This window comes from Ascaphus truei, chromosome 18 (genome assembly GCF_040206685.1).
Source record: "Ascaphus truei isolate aAscTru1 chromosome 18, aAscTru1.hap1, whole genome shotgun sequence".
Classification (NCBI taxonomy): Eukaryota; Metazoa; Chordata; class Amphibia; order Anura; family Ascaphidae; genus Ascaphus; species Ascaphus truei.
This window is the reverse complement of record NC_134500.1, coordinates 21220436-21243710: the sequence shown is the minus strand read 5'-3', so window position 1 is coordinate 21243710 and position 23275 is coordinate 21220436. Positions and strand designations below refer to the sequence as shown.

At 41.1% G+C, this 23275-nt stretch overlaps 1 protein-coding gene across 3 annotated transcripts in view; it reads left to right on the top strand.

Moving 5' to 3' along the window:
* THSD4 (thrombospondin type 1 domain containing 4) overlaps window positions 1-23275 on the top strand; it is a 531228-nt gene that overhangs the window by 210672 nt on the left and 297281 nt on the right. For all 3 annotated transcript variants that reach the window (XM_075575821.1, XM_075575822.1, XM_075575820.1), the window contains exon 7: window positions 18591-18727. In XM_075575821.1, the coding sequence (XP_075431936.1) occupies window positions 18591-18727 (137 nt within the window). The remainder of the gene's footprint in view (window positions 1-18590; window positions 18728-23275) is intronic.

Sequence of the window (23275 nt, the reverse complement as noted above, 5' to 3'; positions counted from 1 at the left end):
GGAACAAATGCCATGAAACACATTAATAGGGTGGTTTGAAAGTTGCAGAGAGGAGCTAAGCGACTCTTGGATGCAACGTAAGTTTAAAACGTGTTGCAGTCATAAAGTGGTTACATGTTGGCTCTGGGTTGAAGTCACTTGCTGTTTAGCACTGTGATTGTGTTCCAATCTTTAAAAGTTTCTAAGTATTTGGGGATCTATTCAGTAAAATCCATGCAGGCACACCTATTTAGTAATGTAGCATCTGTAAAATCCCCGTTTTTTGGCATTCTGCAGTAATCTCTGGGTCAAAGAGAGTTGGAGGCTCTATGTACTAATGGTCTCCTTGGACAACGTCTTTGAGGGTCCTGCTTAGATGGAAACAATAGTAGACGGGTAATATTAATTTCCAAATAAATGCCATCATTGCATATGATGTCCTTATCTGTCTGTCATTTTACTGCTTTAATATCAGATTGTCTGGCCAGCAACATTTTGGTGGGAACAGTGGCGTAACTAAATATTTTGGGCCTCCCTGCAAAAAATGTTTCAAGGGGCCCCTAAATAATAATTGTAAAAAATTGTTTCCACCCTGGTCTCTGTGTCGGCGACCTTGCGAACAGGGCCGCCGACAGGGGGGAGAGCCGGGACAAGTGTCCCGGGCCCGGTGGCTGCGGGGGCCCGGCAGCTGGATAAAGCAGTTGGGCCTGATATCTTGAGGCTGCCAGGCCTCAGTTCTCACCCAGCTGTGGGCCTCCGTACTCACTAACTGTCCCACGCCGGGCCCTCTGATGTCGGCGCCGGAAGTAAGCTGGGTTCAGCTTCCGGCACTCACCGGCATGAGAAAGAGGCCTGGCACGTGTTGATGTCAGAAGCTCGACGTGGGACAGAGTGAGGGAGAGGCCTGCTGCTTGGGGAGAGCCGGGGCCCGGGCAGCCATGAGAGGTCGGACCCAACTGCTTTGTCCAGCCGCTTAGCCCGCCCGCAGCCACCGATGCCGGCCAGAGGCCTGACACCTGAGACCAGCCCCAAGTCGTAACTCTAGTCCTTGGCCCCGGGAAATCTGTCCGCGGCACTGCTTGCGAGCACCCCCCTCTCACACACCACCTGGCTCTCACAATCTCACACTGTTACGGTTACAATAATACAATAACACACATCAACAAAACTATTAAAGTTGGTTCATGAACCATGATAAGTGGTTCAGGAACCCCGCAATTACCATTTCACCTGCTCCTAAAAGCTAAAACCAAATTGCTTACTAATGCAAACAGAGCAAAATTGATATTATGGGGGTTATTCTGTATCAGCGGAAGTGTCCATTGGGAAAAAGCGTCCTGATCGGGCACTTTGGCTGATCTAGAATACGCATCTAGGTGTATTTGAGCGAATGGACATATGATGGAATTGACACTTCACCTGGAATTGACACTTCACCTCAAGCTAATGCCTATTTGTAGCACTTGATACATTTCCTCCTATAATTGCTGCTTTGCAATGCTTTGCAGGCCCTTGACCCTATGGAGGTAAGTATCTCGAGAAGCAGGGGGTCCCCGATGGTGAAATTAACTGCTTCCAATCTATAACTAAAAAACAAGATCGCTGCTTTAACCAGATATGGCATGTCAAACATATTGCTTGTACTCCCTTCACATTTGGAGGCTTGTTCTTTTCATTTTCTTTACAAAGTAAATTTTCAAACATCGTGCCCTAGCAACTGTTTTCTAAATGAATATATACTGTATGTTGTGAACCAGATATATGAAAGAGCCCTATTGTATGCACTCAGGACAAAGAGAGACCCTTTCTGCAAATAGAGGGATTACATGTATCTGCTAATTTTATTTCCACGTTTATTAAAAACCAGATAACAATCTTACTGGAATGTAACTCACCTCTTTGTGCGTATGTCTTTTCAGGGTACAGTGTATTAAATAGGATGCAAGGGCTGTATTTCTGACATTGTTATTGTTGCCAAGCTTTCTGTAACCTGAGTGCATCAGAAATGTGTTTGCGATAATTTTAGCATCTTTAATTGAATATTTAATGGCAGTGTACTTTAAATCAGGCTAAGTTGTTGCTAATATTCTGTCTACATTAATTAAGGAGCCAGGGACACCAATAGCTCTTTCAGAGCCAAGGATTACAGTCTTGATCTTGGCCCCGGGTTGTTGATCGAGAAAGGGGGGACGGTGTGGACAGGTTGTGGAGTCGGGGGCTGAAGGGAAGGTTGTATAGGAATGGTGCAGGGGAGCCGTTCTGTCAACCGGAAGAGTCCACCTGTATACGCACCATTCAGCGCGGGCTGACAGTAAGATGGGTCGGGACGGCCAATCAGGTTTGACGGGCCCAGCACCTGGGATCTCCTGTCCTCGCTCTTCCCCCCCTATGAGAAACACACAGTGCATAGAGTACCTGCCCTGAAGAGTTCACAGTTCAATTTTTTGGTGCCTGCGGCACAGGGAGATAAGAGGTAAGGGCCATTTTTTTACTAAGTGGTATTCTGCCATTAGACACCTTCTGATGCTGGAAGACATCTCATAGTTCATTCAAGTTAATAGGTTGTCAGATTCTGTTCTTCACCTGGGAAGGTGTTGTATGACAGAATATTTTAACTGGTTTCATCTGTTTGAAAGGCAATGTTCTTACCAATAAGCTAAACTTCCAACTAAGTACTATGTCCTTATAACCATTCACACACCTTAAATAATATAAGAAATGCTGTACAGTGAATCCTCGCTTGCCGACCTCCTGCTTACCGACGGATACCTTATCCGGCGCCGCATAATGCAGTCCACCGGACACATTATCCGACGTCGAACCCACTTCTCCGACGGCTCCCGTCGTCGATTAACATGGACCCGCAATCCGACGGTCCGGTAACCGACGACGATTTGCAGGAGACATTCAGTTGGATCAGCGAGGACCGCCTGTACATTGTATTGTATACACGTTAAATTAGAAAGCACTCTATTTCTGTTTTACAAGCATACATGAAAAAAGGAAGATATAAATGTTAAATATAAATGTTGTATACATACAAGGTAAATAAACATAATGCATAAGAAGCTTTAGTGAATATAGAAGCTACTAATTAATAATATCAATATTCTTCCCCAATGTATCAACCCACATGATGCAATCATGGAGAGAAGGGAGAAGGAGCAGCTCAGTCAGTAAAGATACTGACTGTAACACTGGGTTTGAAGCAGGGGGACCTGGTTCAATTCCTGGTGTCGGCTCCTTGTGAGCTTGGGCAAGTCACTTTATCTCCCTGTGCCAAAATCATAGATTGTAAGCTCATCTGGCAGGGACTTTATCTATATTGCACACTATACTGTATTGTGAAGTGCTATACTTCTTATATACTACTTGTTATTATTATTATTATTAATAACCACACATCTAGCTAGAGGTAAAATGGCCACATCTTTAATTAAACCATAATTACTGTATATTTTTAAAGTTTTCAGCCAACTCTGCCACGGTACCCAAGCTGTCACCCATCGGTGTACCAGTGTGACCGCATCAAACCAGCCAGGTCCTGCCCAGAACTCCTCCTAGATGTACTCAATGCAGCCAGACAGCCAATAGGGTTGCCAGGAATACCTGTTCACAGGATATAGATCACAGACTGAGACCACGCTAGTCAGTCAAGCTGGGAGAGCATTAGCGTAGGGTGAGCATGTGTAGGGAGCAAGTGACTCCTGCACTAAGCCAGAGGTCCCCCCCTTAGGCCCCAGCTAGGCCCCGACTCCCCTCAACTTGTGGTTGCTGCAGGGACCGGCCCATAGGATAGGGACCTGGCCCTGTAGAACTAGCAGAAGTGAGGGATACAGTCAGGAAGCATTGGTATCCTGGCCCTTGGTGATCAGACGGAATCACCCTCTACAGCATCAGCAGTAAGAGACATGGTAAAGGTGGATAACTCCACGTGGGAGCCAACCACCGCGGAGGTGTCGCGTAACACTCCTCTGGATCCGTGGCCCCCAGTACAGCACCTGCGCTCGGGTGTGGACACACCCGGCAGGTACTTTCTTCACAACACGTGCACCAACCAACAACTCAAATTAGTGGGCAGCGCTGTCTCACACTTGGGTGGGTGTGGGACTCTTGGGACTTTCGGGGACACGGTGTCGGGGAATATGGTGTGGGGTTATGGCCCTGCGAGGCCTAGTGTTACAGGGTAACGCTACTGTTATGATTGTGATACATATAGTAAACTGTTTTTACATATAACCTTGTGTATTGGTTACTGTATGTGGGTCCTGTGTCAGGGGTTATTCTACACCTAGAATCCTGCACAGATGGAGGCACTACGAGCATACGTTCCAGGATACACCCCAGCCTCCCAGCAGTGGAGGCTTAGACCTCCTGTGAGCCTAACAGGTATTGCACCACACCTGGTAATATGTGCAGTTCTGTCACAAAGGTCTCTAGATGAGATCGGGGGGGGGGGGATACAAAAATTGTGCAAGCTAGAGTTTTCTCTATAACCAACATTTCTCCAAATTAGCACTTTGTAAACACAGACCTTGCTTTTAGTTTTGATGATCTCATGACATTTCTGTGTTGAGCGAATGCCATTATTACTGTAAAAAAAAATCGATAGAAAAGACACAGCACTGCCAGTGGGAGATACACTTTTGAAGTTTGTTCCAGAGCAGTGACTCTCCTGCAGGAGAGCTGAAATTCCTGGAGGGTTTCCCAACCTATCGCTGAGCCAGCAAATACGATCAGTCTACAAAGAAACAGGCCCCACACCTCATTATATTCCTCTTATAAAAGAATTTACTTTACAGCACAGTATAGAGGGTGTATAACTCTCCTGCCAGTATAGGACATTAACTGCTGTGCCCTACTGTACCTTTCAGTTTTTCAGGATGTTTCAAAGAAATCATACCTTGTATATAGTTAAATTTTACATCAAAAAGAACACACAGATGTATATATTATATATAATATAAGCAATTTTGTCTTCAAAGTAGCGCACAGAAGAGTAACAAATGAATGCGTCTTGTTCCACCTACGTATAAAATTGATTTTGACGTGTTGTGCGTCAATTTTTTGTTCACTAAGAAAATAAAATGACCGTAGAAGGTAGAGATATCAGCGGAGATTGGCTGTTTTCGCAGACGCACATACAGATGTAGCAGGATTTATAGTCTCTGGGATAGAGTCAAGCTACGTAACTGTGACCGCAGCTGCCCCGGAGGATTATCACTGTGGGGCGACCAATCCTGGAAGCATGCACCCCTCCCCCCTCCCCATTGATGTCACGGCAGCAGTAGTATCCCCGGAGTCACAGCATTTTTGCCTTTTCAGCCGTGGCTCCGGAGACAAAATTGTCCGTCAACTTTTTCTTGGTGTAGAAGATGAATATAAGTAGACTTTTTCCAATACTTAATGCATTTATATGTATGAACATGACACAGAGAAAACGTACGCCAAATGTAAAAACATGAATAATAATATACCAGCATATACAGCTAATGATTTCAGTGGAGTCTTTATTCAATCTTTCAATTAGTTAAAAACACAATTCTTTATTGTAGGATAATAGCGTTGTGCTCTGTTTAAGTAGACTCCCCAGCTAATTAATTTTGGCCCTTTCATACACAATCTTGTTAAGTATACTTCGAAGCTTTTTGGACGATCGCAGGGCTGTCGGTTGCTTTAGTAAAGCCCTTAATATAGAACAGGGGTGGCAAACTCCAGTCCTCAAGGGCCACAACCAGGCTTTTAAGGATATCCCTGCTTCAGCAAAGGTGGCTCAGTCAACGATATAGAATTAGCTAGCTGTATTATAGATTGTCATGGTCTGTGCTTATGTAGATTCCCTCTGATTTTTTTAATATATTTATATAACTGTGTTTCAAAAGTTTCCCCAATCCTGTAAGAATTCAGTAATGACTAATAAGTACTTTTGTTCTACCCTGTGAGTGAGGACACCTATGCATTCCACCTCCTTGACTTCACTGGAAGATGTAGCAGGTGGAATGCTCAGTCTGTGCATTCTCATACAGTTTCCCAAGGACGCCTATGCATTCCACCTCTTTTCTCTACTAGAAGATGTAGCAGGTGAAATGCTCAGTCGGTGGGTTTTGATACGGTTTCCCAGAATAAATCCACGACCCATTTTTACCCAGCAAACTGTGTCTAAAAATTCACACTGTGTGCCACCCCTGGTGGTCTCCTTTTTAGGTTCAATCCCATGTACTGTAGGATCATAATGCACTCGGAGAGATTGATGGAAGAGTGGATAATGGAAAAATCGTTTTTTTTTTCTGTTACTTAAATTGGTATTAATCGTTTTGCTGGGTTTTGGGGGGTATACACAAAGAAAAAAGGAGTACATTGATACATTAGTACATTGGTGCAACTATCAATATTTTTAATACTTTTTTTACTAAAAGATATTTACAAAATGTTTGTGAACGCTGTAATGTGGGTGATGTTTAGGGTGGGTTTGAATCCCCTCTTCTCATGTCTTGTTCTCTTTCCAATATTTGTGAATGATGATGACAGCCACATTTTTGAAGGTCCAAAATGTGCCAATTCTATGAACGCCAAATTTGGTGCAAGGAATTAACCGGTAACAGATCTTAATGAATAACCCTGTTAAAGTTCCCGTCGTAAATAAAAACATTGGGATATGTTGGGTCCTTAAAAAATCATACCCAGAGGGGTATGCATCAATCACATGGTGGTCTAAAAAATACAACCATTTCATATACATTTTTCTTTTTAATGATTCAGGTGATTGCAGTTTATACAACTTGTATAGCCAAGTTAGGAAAAATTACAGTGACTGCCCTTTTGGAATTTAGGGTCCATATCTGTTCTGTAGAGTGGTGGGATTTGGTCACTTTATTTTCCCTAAAATATTTTAAGTAACCTGTCTGGAACAGGGGAGCTTGGCTCCAGTCCTCAAGCCCCAACAGGTCAGGTTTCAGGATATCCCAGCACAGGTGGCTCAAATCAGCCCTAGCTTCAGCATAGGTGGCTTAATCAGTCCCTGCTTCAGCCCAGGTGGCTCAATCAGGCCCTGCTTCAGCACGGGGACTCAATTAGTCCCTGGTTCAGCACAGGTACATCTGATTGAGCCACCTGTGCTGACGCTGGGCTTTCCTGAAAACCTGATTTGTTGGGGCCATAACAATTGTTTTTTTTTTTTTCTCATAGAGCACTAACTCTGTAGCAATGCTGTACAAAACTGTTATAATTTGTTACCAGGTTTGCCACCTTCCACTGAAGGCCAACCTTGAGACATTTTTAAATTTCGCGCTTATCTTTGGCGTCTCCCTGGCATCCTCTGGCATCATTCCAACATCCTCCCGGCATCTCCAGCTGCAACCCGTCAATATGGTCACACGGCGCTGCGTTCCCATGACAATGGGACGCCTTATGGCACCGAGGCGTCACATTGTCATGGCGGTGCCGTTTCATGTCCCGTTGTCATGGCAGCGGGCATCACGTGATGCTGTGACATCACATAAAGTTCCCATTGACATGGCAATGTGGCGCCATTTGTTGCCACGCAGCAATATTGACCGGAGTTACTTGAAGGGGAAGATGCCAAAGGACTCAGAAGAAGCCGCTGAACGCTGAACGTCACCACCTGTAGGTTTACTAGGTAAACCCGGGGCCCGGAGATGCGTGGTGAAAACCCGTTGTCTCCGGGTCAACCCAGAGTGGTGGCAACCCTGTTTGTTACAGTAGAGTAAGTCATTACCACAGAGAGGATATGGTATACGTTTTGGTACCCGAGACATTGGAAGATAAAGTGACTTGCTTAAGGTCACAAGGAGAGTTGGCCCTGGAATTTAAACAGGGTTCACATGCTTCAAAGGCCGTGACAAGACAGTGACATTACATTTGAGTTACAGTACTCTTTCAACAAATAAAGTAACAAAACCAAATAATTAATAAACAGCTGACACTTTTAGCTGGGCAAATACAAAAATGTGTTCCAATTCTACTGGAACCATATCTCTTCACTATTCCATCACTAGAAAATATTATACAAAGTGAAATATGATGTCACCTCCATTTTTGGAGTAGGTATTAATTCTGAGAAAAATATTCTTTAGGGAAATATTGCTGGGACTGAAAAGTATTACTTCGTTTAGATTACAGAAGAAAAATACATGTTAAATGAAAAACAGTCTCTTTTCTGTGCAATAGAAAATAATGGAACATTGTATGTTGAAGTGGTGCCCAAGTCTCCTGATCAACTAGCGTGAAATGAATAACATGGCTATAAGACCATGCCTAATATACACCAGAAAGTAAGCTTAACTTCTTCTTGGTAACTGTGACTGGCAATACAGTACATTGCAGTATAATGCCCTGCATACTCATTCTGAACTGAAGAAGTTATTGACAACCAAAACTCTAAGAACTTTATGCCAAACAATTTAATGTATGTAATTATTCAGGAACGCTTAATAGCAGATAACTAAATAAAATCTGTTGCCATGATCTGTTCTTGTTTTATTGGCTTATGCTGCCAGTATTTGTTGGGAAACGTCATTGGGGTATAGCACAAAGGAGCCTTTCAGTCTATTTAGGATTGTTAAAGTAGTAATGGGTTTTCACCTTCAGAATGTGTTTTCATTTGAATGTTGAAGTTCCATACAGATTTTAATAAGGGCGTCCATCCTGGGTTCCTGTTTGCATCTAAATTGTAGCATACCGTGTCTGGTCCTCCACAGACGTGAACTTGCCAGAAAGCTGGGGTTGAAGTAGAACCTTAGTGGTGAGAATGGTGTCCTTGGAGCGAGTGACCCTGCTTCGGACCGCAGTGTAAGCATGCCTTGTGACCTTAGACAAGTCACTTGATCTCCCTGTGCCTTAGGCAGCAACACTAGATTGTCATATCTGGGACTCATGACTGTAAAATTCTATGAACAGCTTAAAATACATTATAAAAAATGATTACAAGTATAAAATGACTGGTGACTTTTAATTTCTTCTCGGTCACCCGTCAGGCTATTTTCATTTATAAGGTGTCTTTTACCTGAAGAAGTCCAACAGTCATAATATTTGCTATTAAAGTATCACTGATTGGGGGGGGGGGGGTGTCCATTGGATGAGCCAAGAATGTAACTAATACTCATACAATAATGGAATGTAGATAACTCTTCATCACTGTGGTTCATTTTATTCCCTCTATTCCTCAAGTAAAACTTTACCAGGTCTGACTGGGCATTTCCATGGCTGTAGATCTGTGTCAAAGGTACAAAACATAATTAAAAAGCTTGTTACAATTTATAAAGGAATTACAAAAATTGGAGTGCACCAGAGAACACTTTTCAGGGCCCCCAGGGCACTCGAGAAGGGGGTGTGGTGGTAGGGGGGTGTCTCCTACGGTGGGGAGAATAGCAGGAAAACCCTAGATTACGTGCACACGATAGCCCCAAATATGAACTGTTTTTAGCACGAAGGCCGGGCTGAGTAGATGGAGAAGTAGGGATGAGTTAAGTCAGTGGTGCGCGAACTGGGGGGCGCGTCAGAGATTTGTCTGGGGGGGCATGGGTGGTTGCAGAGGTCCTGCACGCTTCCCCCAGGCATTTAAATTAAATGCCGGGGGATCACGTTGAGGCCTCTGCAACAATAAAACTTACTTTTATTGGGTCTATGGCCCTAGTGGAGGCGCAGTCTGATCAGGTTTGTTTTTTGGTTTGGATAATCAACAGAAGCTGTGCCATTAAACACCATTTGTGTAATAGTGTTATTTCGGAAGAGGGTGGATTTATTGTAATGAGGTGACAAAATCGAAACCTTTAATGTTAATACATATTTAATCAAAGAATAATCTGTTATTAAAAAGTCCCAAATGAGCCATGACAACAAAAAATCCCTTAGAAGTTAGAGCAGCCAGCTAAACCCTTTCTTACAATCCTTAGATGTTAGAATACAAGGCACTTAAAGAGCCTCCCAGGAAATTCAATGGACGAACGTTTCATAAATGTTATCCTAATTTATGGTATCAGTTTCAAAATGTGTGGTAACCTCAAGGTACCTAAGGTGCAGCTCGTTTATGTTTGGGTTATTAGATTTCCTTGTGCCTTGGGCTTCTAGTAGTTTTTTTTTTGTTGTTGTCTTTATTGAAACGGTAGCTTTCTCCGTCCTTTTACTTCACAAACAGGAGCCGGTACATTTTTCCTAAAAATATCTCCAGCTATGGTGGTCAATGGAAGTTTATAGCAACTGATTTTGATTACCACAAATAAGTAGCTGTTTAAAGTGCTTTCATTTGAAGGCAACAATTCCACACAGAAACCTATATGAGTTTTATCCGTTGACTGTTGGCATTTTACCTTTGCCCTAAGCATGTAGAGATAGAAATAGCATGTAGAAATAGAGATTTTACTTGAAAAGTTCCACTTTATCATACTGTATGATGGGGGGTTTTCAGTAGCTTTAAGTTGATTTTGAATGGGATTTATAGTTCTTAATGAAGGATGACATTTCGCCTGGGGTAGAAACCTTATAAAGGATCTGGTAACCACAGGGACGTCCAAGAGTCAATCCAAGCGCGAATGTATTTTATACTTAACATAGGATTGAAGGAGGGGGTTTCCGAGCGGAATTCCATTAATTTCAACTCGGGGGACCCCCTGCTACCAGAGATACCAACCTCCGTTCAAGATGCTGGTAGCTGCTCTGCTCGGCTACCAGAGTTCATATAATGGCAACGTTTCAACGCTCCAGCGCCCTGCGAGCCAATTGGAAGCCGTGACATCATCAGGTTCAGCATCTTATTGCCCCGTATGATGCAGGAGCTTTAAACTTTGCTCCAGGCACCCCCTGTGGAGGGGGTACCGGCACTCCCTGTGGAGGTCTGTCGGTGAAGCAGGGGGTCCCCCAAGATGAAATTAATATGGTTCAGCCCGGGAGACTCCCCTGCTTCAATCCTATATGTTAAAAAATAAGAAAGTAAAAACGACTTGGATTGGTCCTTTAGACGTTTTCTTTCAATAAAAATACTTGAATACATTAAATAATAAACATTCTGTATCACTTCCAGTTAGATTTAACCCATTAAGAGTGTACACCACAAAATACTCTGTATTCATGTGTGGACCATCTTGTGGATATCAATGCTATTAGACATTAGTGTCAACTGAGATATTATTATACTGAATAAAACGAATATATTTCTTGATTATTAGGTGAAACTGTGCCTCAGACAGATGTCTTTTCCCTACAGAATTTTCTCATTTGGATAATCACCATTTTTGCATACCTCTATTACACCGATATTCACTTGGTATAATTGGCTAAATATGTCATGCTGTTAATTGTAGCATATACAACCTATGGTCGGAGTGGAAAGCTAATGATTAGCTATATTAAATACCAGACACAATAAATACTGTTTATTGATAGACTATTACAAAAGTGTCACGATTATGTGAGTATTTATCACACACGTCGATGTTATATCAATAAATTTGTTTTATTCATTTGTATTAGTGGGAGACAATAAATACCATATATATGGTTTGGTGTTTATAAAAATATACATACTTTGTAAGGCCTCCTTAAAGTCATAGGAATATCTATATTGCCTGACTATTAAGTCAGCAAGAAAATTGGTTCTTTCCTATTCTCTCATGAGTGCAAGATGAGGGCTCTTGGGTAAGATGTCTACCTTACACATAGTGTTGTTGTTGTTGTTATAGAAGTTTTACATTTGCACATTTGTTGCGCAGCAGTAAATGTCCGTGGTCTGTCTGACCTCCATGTTTGGACAAGCTGAAAATAATGCGTGTTGTGGAAGAGGTTTGCTGCCTACATCCAACCAAGCAATCCAAAATGTAACTCACATTTGGAAGTAATAGGGATATTATCTTTGGATTAACTATGCTTAGCCATGTTTTGGTCCATGTGCTCTTGTTAGTCAGGGCTGTCATAATTCATTAGAACTTAGAAGAATTACTGTGCAAGCATCTAATGTAGGTACTGTACTCATTACGGATTTGTTTTATTCTTTTTGACTAGTGATTCCTTTCTAAAGGCCTCCCACATCTTGCAGATGGAACTTTTTTGATACTATAAGGATATTTTTGATGCTGAATACGTACGACACTGGCTCTTACTAACATCTGCAGAATTTGAATGCTTGTTTCTTGGTCGCAAAGTGTACCCCACATTGTTCCTATACGCAGTTTCAAATAGCTGTGTTGTAATGTTTGTTGCCTTACTGTTAGGGTGACCATATTTGTCCCGGCAAAAACCAGGACAAATGTCACGTATGCGTAGTTGGAGCTTGCCGATGGTGCATGAGTGATCGGCACTTGCCGGCTGCTTTTGCGCAAACGCGATCGGAGCTTGCACGGTCGGCAAGCGCTCTTCACACATGTGTAGTTGCCGCTCACCATGGGGGACACAAAACCAGGACAGGACCCAAAAAAAGTTGTGGCAGAGCCCTAAAAAACGGGACAATCCAAGCTAAACCAGAACATCAGGTCACCCTAATTTCTGTGGTCTTGTTCAAATGTGCGGGGCAAGGAGAATCCTGCTTGTGCAGCCAACACAACATAGACAAACAAATTCCTCAAAATGCAGGTCTCCTCTAGGACAGAGGTACAAAGTAGAGCTCCACTCACAAGTTCACACAATGCAATTCTCCATTTATTGTAACAGCCAAAAACATAGGAGAAACGATGTTTCAGGTCCCATGTGGACCTTTCATCAGGATCCTCACATGATTAAGGCTGCGCTTATAGTGCCTGGCGATGGTGACGCGACGGCGCTCCACAACAAATCAATTGACTCCGTCACCAGCGCTTATAGTAAGCGCGACAGCGACGGAGCGTCTGAAAATTTGGAAGCCGGATCTATTTGATTTTTTAGAGACAGTCGCCACATGTGACTGTCTATAAACCAATCAGAGACTGCGGCCCGCCCCCTTTGATGACGTCGCTGGCGACAGTCGCTTCAAATCCAATTACAACTTTCGCTGGTGGCGATGGGTGACGTCATCGGTCACGTCGCCAGCACTATAAGCGCGACCTAACAGTCATCAAATACTGGGGAAGAAAGTGGTCGTGGAAGATATTTACTTTTCAATCAAAACATGTTGAAGTTCTCCTTCCACCATAGCTCTGCTTAACAAACCAGCATGGGTGTGTGTTACTTAAAGAATGTTCATTCTCTGTGGGTATGGACTGGCTAAATTTGATTTATTAACAGGACAAAGAAGACTAATAACCATATATAGTCACTGGTGAAATACTATCTTTTGAGATGACGTTGAAACAGGTAAAACCCGGTTAATAACAGCTTAATCCTGTTAGGGCTCAGCCTTCCCCAGATCAATCAAGTCTCACTTTTATTTTATTTTATTGGGAGTCAGATGCAATCATGTTAACATGTAATTTTTGCAATTTTCCTTTCCTTTATAGGAAATATATTGGGAAATTAAAACTCTAACCAGGAAAGTTGGTAATCTTTTTCAGGTTAAAATAAGATCTGCAATGCATAGAACACGGATAATAAAGAACATTATCAAAATTAAATATAAAAATAACTCCTCCTTAAGAGTATTCTGGGGTGCGACCGTGCGCGGGCGGCGCAATCAAAAGGCCGTGCCTCTGTAATGCAGGCCACAGAGCGCAATACAGTGTGCCGGTGCTCGCAATGCGCGAGAAAATTAATACATGTGTTTCTGTCACGCAGCAGCTGGGTCAGGTGAGAGGTTCGCCCAATGAGGGCGAACCAGCTCCGTGACATCTCGGCCACGCCCACGACATGCCCCCCATCGCGTCTACCCCCTAGGCCACAGATCTCTCCTGTTACAGGCGCGCGGGACTGCTCACGCGCGCTCTATCCATGGATGCGGCCTGAGGGGCCATTGGCTGCCACAAGATTGCGAAAAATAGATTGATAAGTGGAGTATTAAAAATATGGCTATTTTAAATGTGTATTAAATGAATACAGTGGATGGATTTGATCCAGTTTATAATAAACTTTAATATACTAAAGTGAGCTTATCATAGATTCCGTTTTATACAAGCAAGTAAAGAAGCTCAAATCAAAACGTGCCTATTTTTTGGTGTGAAAAATGTTGTGAAAATCGACAATCTACTCACCATACTGTATATGCTGTCATTTGCTCAAATGTCGGCAAAATTCTGAGCAATGTCAACTTTCGGGAAAAAGTTATGAAAAGGCGAAATGTACCGTATGACAAAAACGCCAAAAAAATCTCTACTTACAAGTATTCCCCTTGTGGAAGGTGCATCTGTGAACAACATGAATGTGAGTCCATTAAAAGGTAGTGATTGTACACTTCTCCAAGATTAAAAGTGATGCAAGAAACCTGTACTACAGTATTACAGCCTGCAAAAAAAAACCACTTCTTACATTCTTTTCTAATCTAGATCTTTTTTTTTTAAACAACTATGTTACTGTTGACTGAAGCCCTTTGATATCTGTACCATACTTGCACATGCACTGATCAGTGGAAGCCCACTTTCTATCAGCATAGTGGGGACATCTAGTGACTACTCTGTTCAACTTCACACACTTGTTATTTGCATTGGGTTGCTGCACTCATATATTTTTCACAGCTGTTCTTGGGCAGAATTGTTAAAGCAATCCAATTCCATCCATGTATTTGACATAATTAGGCATGTTGCATCACCCTTAATTAAAAATAATGTATCAATGCGCTAAATGAATCGTTTTCATTTGACGTTTTAGATTATGTACCTGCCTTATTTTGTAAATGTTTTGACCTAAACCGCTAGAGCAATTGAGTGCATAAGGTGCGTTGGCTTCTATTTAATATGATAAGAAGTGGGGTAAAGAACAGCTAATAGTGCTGTGTGCTCTATTCACCTGAAAATGGAAATCAATGTGTTGTTAACTGGGTGCTACACCACTTCTCACACTAGATTGATTAGGAGTTCTAGGTGGAGGATGTACAGGTGCACCGACGAGTATTCTAAAACTTGCCTTAAACTTGCCTGGGAAAATCTGGGGTAATCACCAACAAGACCCAGGTACATGCTGGGTACATGCTGCAACATTTCAGTGACATTTCTGCAGAGACTAATGGCCCATCGGATTAACACAGCAGGGGACCCTGGCAGTCCCATTCAGTTTGAATGGGAAAGCCAGGGACCGACGCTGTTAATCGGATGGGCCATTAGACTGTCTGCAGAAATGTCACTGAAATGTTACAGCATGTACCCAGCATGTACCTGGGTCTTGTTGGTGATTTGCCCCAGATTTGTTTTAGAATAATCGTCGGCACTACAGTACTAAGTTTTGATAAGGGTTATCGTACAGCAATCCCATGGTATCTACCATTCAAGTAAAGGGCAGTTAAATGAGAGCTTGGTGAATCCTGGCATTAGGGAGGTGTTGACCAGGCGACATATTATTCATTATGAAGGTAGCCAGACTGAGTGATTTGCATTAAAAGCAGCTAAATACTATGCATAACAAGTTGCTCGTTCATTTTCCTTTCTGTTCATTTTGACACAGAAGTAGCCAAATAAATTGTGCAGTCTGAAACCTTTGTTGGATTCCAGGGCCACAATTTTTCAACACTTGCGTGTCCGGGATACCAATGAAACAGTCAACAAGTCTTTTGAGAACCTCACATGAACCTTTAAAATGGCAATGGCTAACGCGAGCTGTGTCATGGTGAATTAGTCTAATTAACTCCTAGAGCTTGTGCAGTCAAGTAACATAAGTCTCATATGTGACCAGGACAGTGATTTCTCAGTAACCTTTCAAGCCTGAAAATCCCACGGTCTAGGTACAATAGGTAAACTAGGTCCAGTTGGACGTAGATAATCTAGATAATCTGACCACAGTGGGCTTGGGCTATATGCACAGGAAAGTATATATAATTAATCTGTTAAATTATATTGGACAACAATCACCTGCTCTAATATCAAACTTACTTTTTTTTAAATTAATTAACAAAGTGAATGGCCATTTCTGTTTTCAAATTTAACAGCTCATATAGTTCATTCTAATTTTAATTAGAAATCAGATAAAAGTAAATACAATAAAATGGAACATGAATACATTAATTTAAAATGACTATATATATAAATAATTCATTAACCCCTCGAGTGTCATATCTTTTCACACATTTTCTGTGATGTGAAGAGAAGGAGCCTCCTCTTCCTCTGAGACGTTGCGATCCTATGTTTGGGATATTCCAGATGCGGCCATTAAGTGCTGCAGAACCTCTGGCACTCACCTATGACCTATAATGAATTACCTGTAGAATGGTTCTTAGTGCATAGCTCAAAGGGAATAAAGACTTCTCCTTGCGAGGGAATTATTGACCAATCCAAGGTTCACTTGCACGACGCTTACCCAATAAGTGTATTGCTTTTACACTTCAATGTTCCAACCTCCAACCTCAGCACATTGAAAGCTATGGTAGTGTTATCTTGTACAGTATAACAAAAGCAAAATACCCAGGCACGTCTTATTACAATCGAATGTTACATAGCCGGCTGTATTACTAATAGTAACAATTTTTTTCTTGTGTATTGTCTGTAAAATGCTACAGCCAGCTTGAAAATCATTAACATTAACCATGTTAAAAGTCTGATTTTATATCTTAACTTTAAATGATAGGCTCTTGAACTACATATTTTGAATTTAGCCCATGGACTAATTCTTCGGAGTTAAAGGGTAAAAATGAGAAAATACTTCATGTAAACAAGTAGGAGATTTATGGAACAGCCTATCAGCGAAGGCAGTCAAGGCCATTAACAGAAATCTTGGAGCCCAAAACAAATAAAATACCCCTCCACAATTGACCCCCCCCAATGGTCAATGGGGGTCCCCGAGGGGAGGGAGAAGGTGTGAATGATGAAGCAGTGTATTAGTTACATGCCTGTGGGCCTAAGGTAGTTTGGGTTCTGGGGCTGGGGAGTAGTTATGCGCCTGAGAGGGGGGGGGGTAGTTATATGCCTGGGGGAAAAGTATTAGTTATATGTCTGGGGGTTATTATTTATGTGCCGGGGGGTATTAGTTATGTGCCTTGGGTAGTTATGGGCCTTGGAGGTTAGTTATGGGCCGTGGGGGAGGAGAGGTAGATATAGGCTTGGGGGGGGGGGGGTGGTAAACATATGGGCCTGGGGGGAAAACAGAGGGGTGGGTGTGTGCTTACCTGCAGCCTCGGAGGATGGAGGGGACCTGATAGAAGCCTGCAGAGGTGCCAGACAGAGGGGCCTCCCTTCCACCGGGCCTCCTCTGACGGGCACCTCTGCAGATCTGGCATGTTAAAGTCCGCCAGCACGGTGCCTCCTGGGGCCCTTACTCATCAGGCCCTGGACACTATTCCTGACCTGTCTGCGGCCCTGTAAACAAGTGAGTAAAGCGATTTATAGAGGTCTTTATATAGGCAAAAATGAATCGCTACATTTCACAACGTCTTGCAGTAGGTCAAAAAGAGTGTAAACTTTTAGAGTTAGAAGGAAAACCAGTCGACTAGGTGGGCCAAATGGTTCTCATCTGCCATCAATTACTGTGTTGTGCGTAAAATGTGTATGTGAAGCTTTTAGCCCGAGGACGCATCCATCACACAAATATAATTGCTTTACTGTTTGTGGTTCAAGATAATTTTATTGAAATTAACAATGGGTAACAGTTTATTTGATATTCTTCAGCTCCACTAGCGTAAAGTCTACTTAGTTGCAGGAAACATTAAAAAATGTGTGGCAAGATCCTATGAAAAATCTGTTTTAAAAAGGACCTAAAAACATATCCTACCATTTGTTATGTGCCTTAACTCATTATGTCCTCATCAGTAATGCGGCAATCTTAATTCTGTTGCTCTTGGCAATAAGAGAGTGTTTTGGATTATAAACATAATGTTGAAAGATAATGAATTCCTAAACCCATTAACAACCTGGATAGCATGTCATTTTCACTGTTTAGATTTCTAATTTATTTAAATAAATGACTGACTCTATCACTGTGTTTGTGTTCTGCGCTCTCCGTTCCCATGAACGCCTTCAGTCTTTAATATTTTAGCATTGTAATACAGTAAACTTTCTGTATGTTATAAGGGCAGGACTATTTTAGTGGGGGAACTCATAGGAACTGAATTTTTAAATGCTTTCCTTTAGTTCCAGTACTTGTCTGGGAGAAGAGTTATGTCCGCGGGTGTCGGCTTCTGTCCGGTGTCCTATAGAAAGCCGCAACATCATCAGCTAATTATATTGCAAGTTTATATTGGTTACACCGCGATCTTCTTAGCTTTTTTTTTTTAATCACCCGCCGAATTTAAAAAAATGAATATCTCAGCAACTTGGGAGCCCCAGAGTTCGACCTATCAAATAAGTATCAAACGAGAGAGAAAAACAATAGAAACTTTATAAATAAAATGTCATGCAATTTCTTGAGTCTTGAGTAGCAGAAATATACTTAATATTTTATTACTAAATTAATAGATGTTTTTATCTTGATAATAAACATACAGTATTTACATATAACGCTGACCTCAATAATGGTCAAAAAAAGAATTTCATCACAGAGTGCATAATTCAGATTTTTACACTGTACTCTATGTTTTTGAGCTGTGCTGACCAAGTGTTACTTTTAATTTTTATCCCTAGAAAAGGGGACTCAGAAGTGTGAGCTGACATGCCGAGCCATGGGCTACAGGTTCTATGTCAGGCAAGCTGAAAAGGTCATCGATGGAACACCATGCGACCAAAATGGAACAGCCATTTGTGTCTCTGGTCAATGCAAGGTAAGCAAAGTATTTGTTCACGTCAGCTTCTGCACTGAAATTATTATTTGTCTGCTATGGTGTATACTGTAAATAAGTAGGACCCCGACTGCACTGTGCCTGTATCACAAGAGCCACAAGAGCGGTTCCACACCTCTTTCTGTTCAACAACTCCTAACTCTGCATGAGAGATGGAGTCCGGTGTGTTCTCAATTATCAGGGCCCTATATATTTCATTTAAAAGTAGACCAATATAAGAAGAAAAGAGAGTAATATGTTGTTGGTAAGATATTACTATATAATGTATTATTTTACTTAACGGCCAGATGTACTAAGCCTGGTAAGCGTTTTTGCTGACACAATTGCTGTTTATTCCAATCACAAACTTGGTATACATATTTTTTTTGAAGAGAGAAAAGGTATTGGAAGTGGTTTGTTTATTGAGATCAGGGCTGGTGCAGTTTGCAACTTGGACTTTTCCAAAATGTAAGAACCGGTTTCGACATATCTCCTAATTTTGAAGGGAATCTGTTGGTTATTTTCCATGCCAGAAAAAGGGGGGAATGACAGAGAAACAGAACCTGATGTTTGAGATCATCATATAGTTATAGTACATGCGTTGTTTTCCTAACATCCTGGTATCGATACAGTATGAAGAAAGCACTTTGAGTGGAGCTAAGAGGTGAATGCTCAACAAACTTGACCCCTATTTAATATTCTGTGACGTTGCGTCCCTGTGCTGGACAAGAGATCACCTCCATTTAAATGAATGGGGCACACATATTAAAATCAGCACAGGCATGCCGACTTCATGGCCTATTGAAGAGAAAAAAATAAAGTCTGTTTAACACCAAAAATTCTATTTTCAGAGCTTGGTAAATAAATTGTTGAAAAAAACTTGTGTGCAAGATTCTGGTGGAACATTCCTTCCCCCCCCCCCCCCCCCTGAATACTGTAGTAACTACTTCCAAGTACAATTTTAAAAAATAAACTCTGCATAAGTCAACTAAAGATATAGTATAAAGGTCTTTTCGCACTTAGCATACTTATGGCAGAGTACATTATGTTAAATACCATTATTTTGTTTGTTGTACAAGTTTAAGAATCTATTTTTCCTGGTTTAATTATTGTTGTCTTGATGGCCATACCCCTATATATCTTCCTAGTTGTTTAGGGGTGTATCTAAGGCAGTAACTATTTTCATATGGATCATTTCCAAACCTACATGACCTTTTGGGCTGTACTGTATAAGACGTGTCTGATAAGTGTTCCTTTTTTTAGTAGTACTGTATTACTACATATAGATGGTAGCATGGACATTTCTGCAGTAAGAATAAGAATTCTTTACATATAGGAAATGATAATACAATACAAGACAGGGATAAGTATCCCAAACTCGAATGGAATTCATGTCCCAAAGAACTCACAAACTTATAGATGAACATGTTGCTGGTAAAGGATATTCAAGATACTTTAGATCTATAGATAGAAAGGAAGTGGAAAGTTTTAATTAGAGGTCTAATGCGTTAGCAGAAACTAATAGGTCGGACATAATTAAAATGTTTACTTTGCTGAAGCAATTACTGACTTTTGCTCTTGCACCTATGATTGTGAATGTATCTATGTATGCATTGTATTTATGGAAATATCACTTCATTTTATTACATTATTTTCTGTATGCTGACAATTTCCACAAAGTAAATTAATTCCAGAATTATTTTATCTTCCCCGGCATTGATCAGACTCAGCTGTTAATGTTAACATAAGGAGTTAGTACAAAATGTATTTGTTGTAAATATTTCAGCAAGTAGCACTAACAAAATCATTGTCACATGCTTTGGTCTCCTCAATGTAAATGTTTTTTTTATTTTTTTTTTACTTCTTTCTGTTCCTCCACACTTTGCCATAATGAATGTGTAATAATATGAGCTGTCCATCAACGCAATCATTATTTGAACATCTATGCCTGTAGTTGAAAATAACCATCTGATCTTAACAATGGAAATTCTGTAAAGGTAAAAATCATTGTGAAGGACACAACAAGACAGTTCCTCTTTGAAATGTCAAACATTTGAGACCTGGTTTACGATCCACCTGTCCAACGCATTGAAGCTCCGTTCAGTACCTGATTTCTTTCAGTATCTTTAACTATATTCAGTATATTCATATTGCTAGTACCGATATGCCCTAACATTTATGTTAAATAATATCAGCTAAATTGTACAGCAGCCTTTGGCCAGGTGAAGTTTCTCACGGCGCTTCTTGATTATACATACAAGGTTAGACAGATGGATTTAAAGGAATCCTAAAACACAGAAGTACAGTAGTTGTACTACATGGAATTGGATTTTTTTAAATGAAATGTAATAGTATATTACTTGCAGTACTGTACATAGTGTTTACTTAAATATATGTGTATGCCAGGTGTGGCAACTCCAGTCCTCAAGGGCCACCAACAGGTCTTGTTTTAAGGATATCCCTTCATCAACATCAGTCGTGACTCCTGGTGTATGCTTTAAGCACACTCTATGATTTTTTGATGAGTATCCTACTTTTTAGTTTTTAGCTTGTTTTATTATTATTACAGCTGAACCCCGTTATAACGCAGTCCTCTTGGTCCACAAATAAGACCGCGTTATAACCGTGATCAGGTTATAAAATGTCACCACGCGAGAACTTACCGGCATCTGCAGCTCTCTCCTCTCTGCAGTTCTCAGCTCTCTCCTCTCCCTGCTTCACTGGGCTGCATCCACGTGCGCAGCACTTACATAGTCTTTCGAGCCATGCTCAGACTGCGTTATAAGCGGATCCGCGTTGTAGCGGATCACGTTATAACGAGGTTGAGCAGTATTATTATTATTATTATTATTATTATCAGTGCTGTTTTTGCATAGCTCCAACCAAGTGCAAACGCCTATAAAATATTGGTAACAGACTAGCCAAAATAATGATTACCACAATTATGGAATAAGAGCATCAGACATCTAGATAATTTCTTGGGGTACTATTTGTGATAATTGGAGTAAGTACAGAAGCACAACCAACATCATGTTTAAGTATATTTAGAGAAGGTCTAGTATTTATGCTTTTCAGGATAATTTTGGATTACATGCCCTATATTAACTTAAAGCAAAGAAGGATGGGTAGCCGTGTTGATCTTTTCTTCCAAAGGAGGGAGAGGGTGGTATGATACCTTTAATTGGACCAACATGTAGTTGATGTTACAAGCTAGAGGTTTGAAAGCTCGTAACATAACTACTTGTTGGTCCAATAAAAAGTATCATATCCCCTACACCCTACTCCCTCTCCCTCCTTTGTTACTACAGGCTAATGAAATGCAGAATTAAAAAGCCTATTTTTCATATAAAACTAGAACGCTTGGAAAGCACTAGTAAAAAGCGAGTTCCAGGTATAGGGGACAGGAAAAAGGTTTCAGGTATGTAAGAGCAATGGAGACAAATGGCGCAGAAAGGAGACAGCCTTGTGCAAAGTGCAGGAGGGGATCACTGGGAGTCCAATCCAGAATGACACATTTGCTTGTGTGGCAAAAAGCATAGGGATGAAGTGGCTAGAGGCATCACCACGAAATGCATAGGGATGAAGTGGCTAGAGGCATCACCACGAAATGCATAGGGATGAAGTGGCTAGAGGCATCACCACGAAATGCATAGGGATGAAGAGGCTAGAGGCATCACCACGAAATGCATAGGGATGAAGTGGCTAGAGGCATCACCACGAAATGCATAGGGATGAAGTGGCTAGAGGCATCACCACGAAATGCATAGGGATGAAGTGGCTAGGGGCATCACCACAAAATGCATAGGGGTTTTCTTTTTGCATTATTAGTTTATGCACTCTTCATATCCACACAGTCATGTCCAGTACAGCGCCACCCTACCTTTCTTTTCTTGATAAGTAAGATAATGCGAAAATAGCATAATAAAGTTTACAAAATGCTTAAAATAAGTATAAAATCATATTAACCATTAGAAAACTAATATAATTGAAAAACGTAAAATTATTATCATAAATTATGGAAAGAAACACCTACAGATGGACACTTAAATGGTGCTCTGGTTTTAATCGTAAATTTTTTTGGGGGGTTTGGAATGTAAGGTTCTGACTTCATACAACTAGTTTTGATTATCTCTAGTCATATATACTTAGCAGTACTACTCCATAAACCCCCTCCCAGCTTTTTTTGTGTGCAACTCACTTGCAAATAAAGTGACGTGAATGCACTGGCAACATGCATTCTGTGTGCAGCAGAGGTACTGTAAGAAGAACTTTTATTTCTACACCTCCCAGCTTCATAAACATGGGTCATTGACTGGAGCTGTTAAAGAGTCTTCCAGCATGGAAGGTGACATGGAGTAGACCTTCTTAGAAAACATGTCTTATACAGGAGCTCTCATGCCGGCATGAATATTATAGGTTTTTTTCTGCACATTCTGCAAATACCTATAACATTTTGTACAGCACCTTTTCTTGTCCTTATCTAAAATGATAATTTTTGTAGGAAAATCAATGTATTATGTGTTTAATAGCGGTATGTGACGATAATACAGA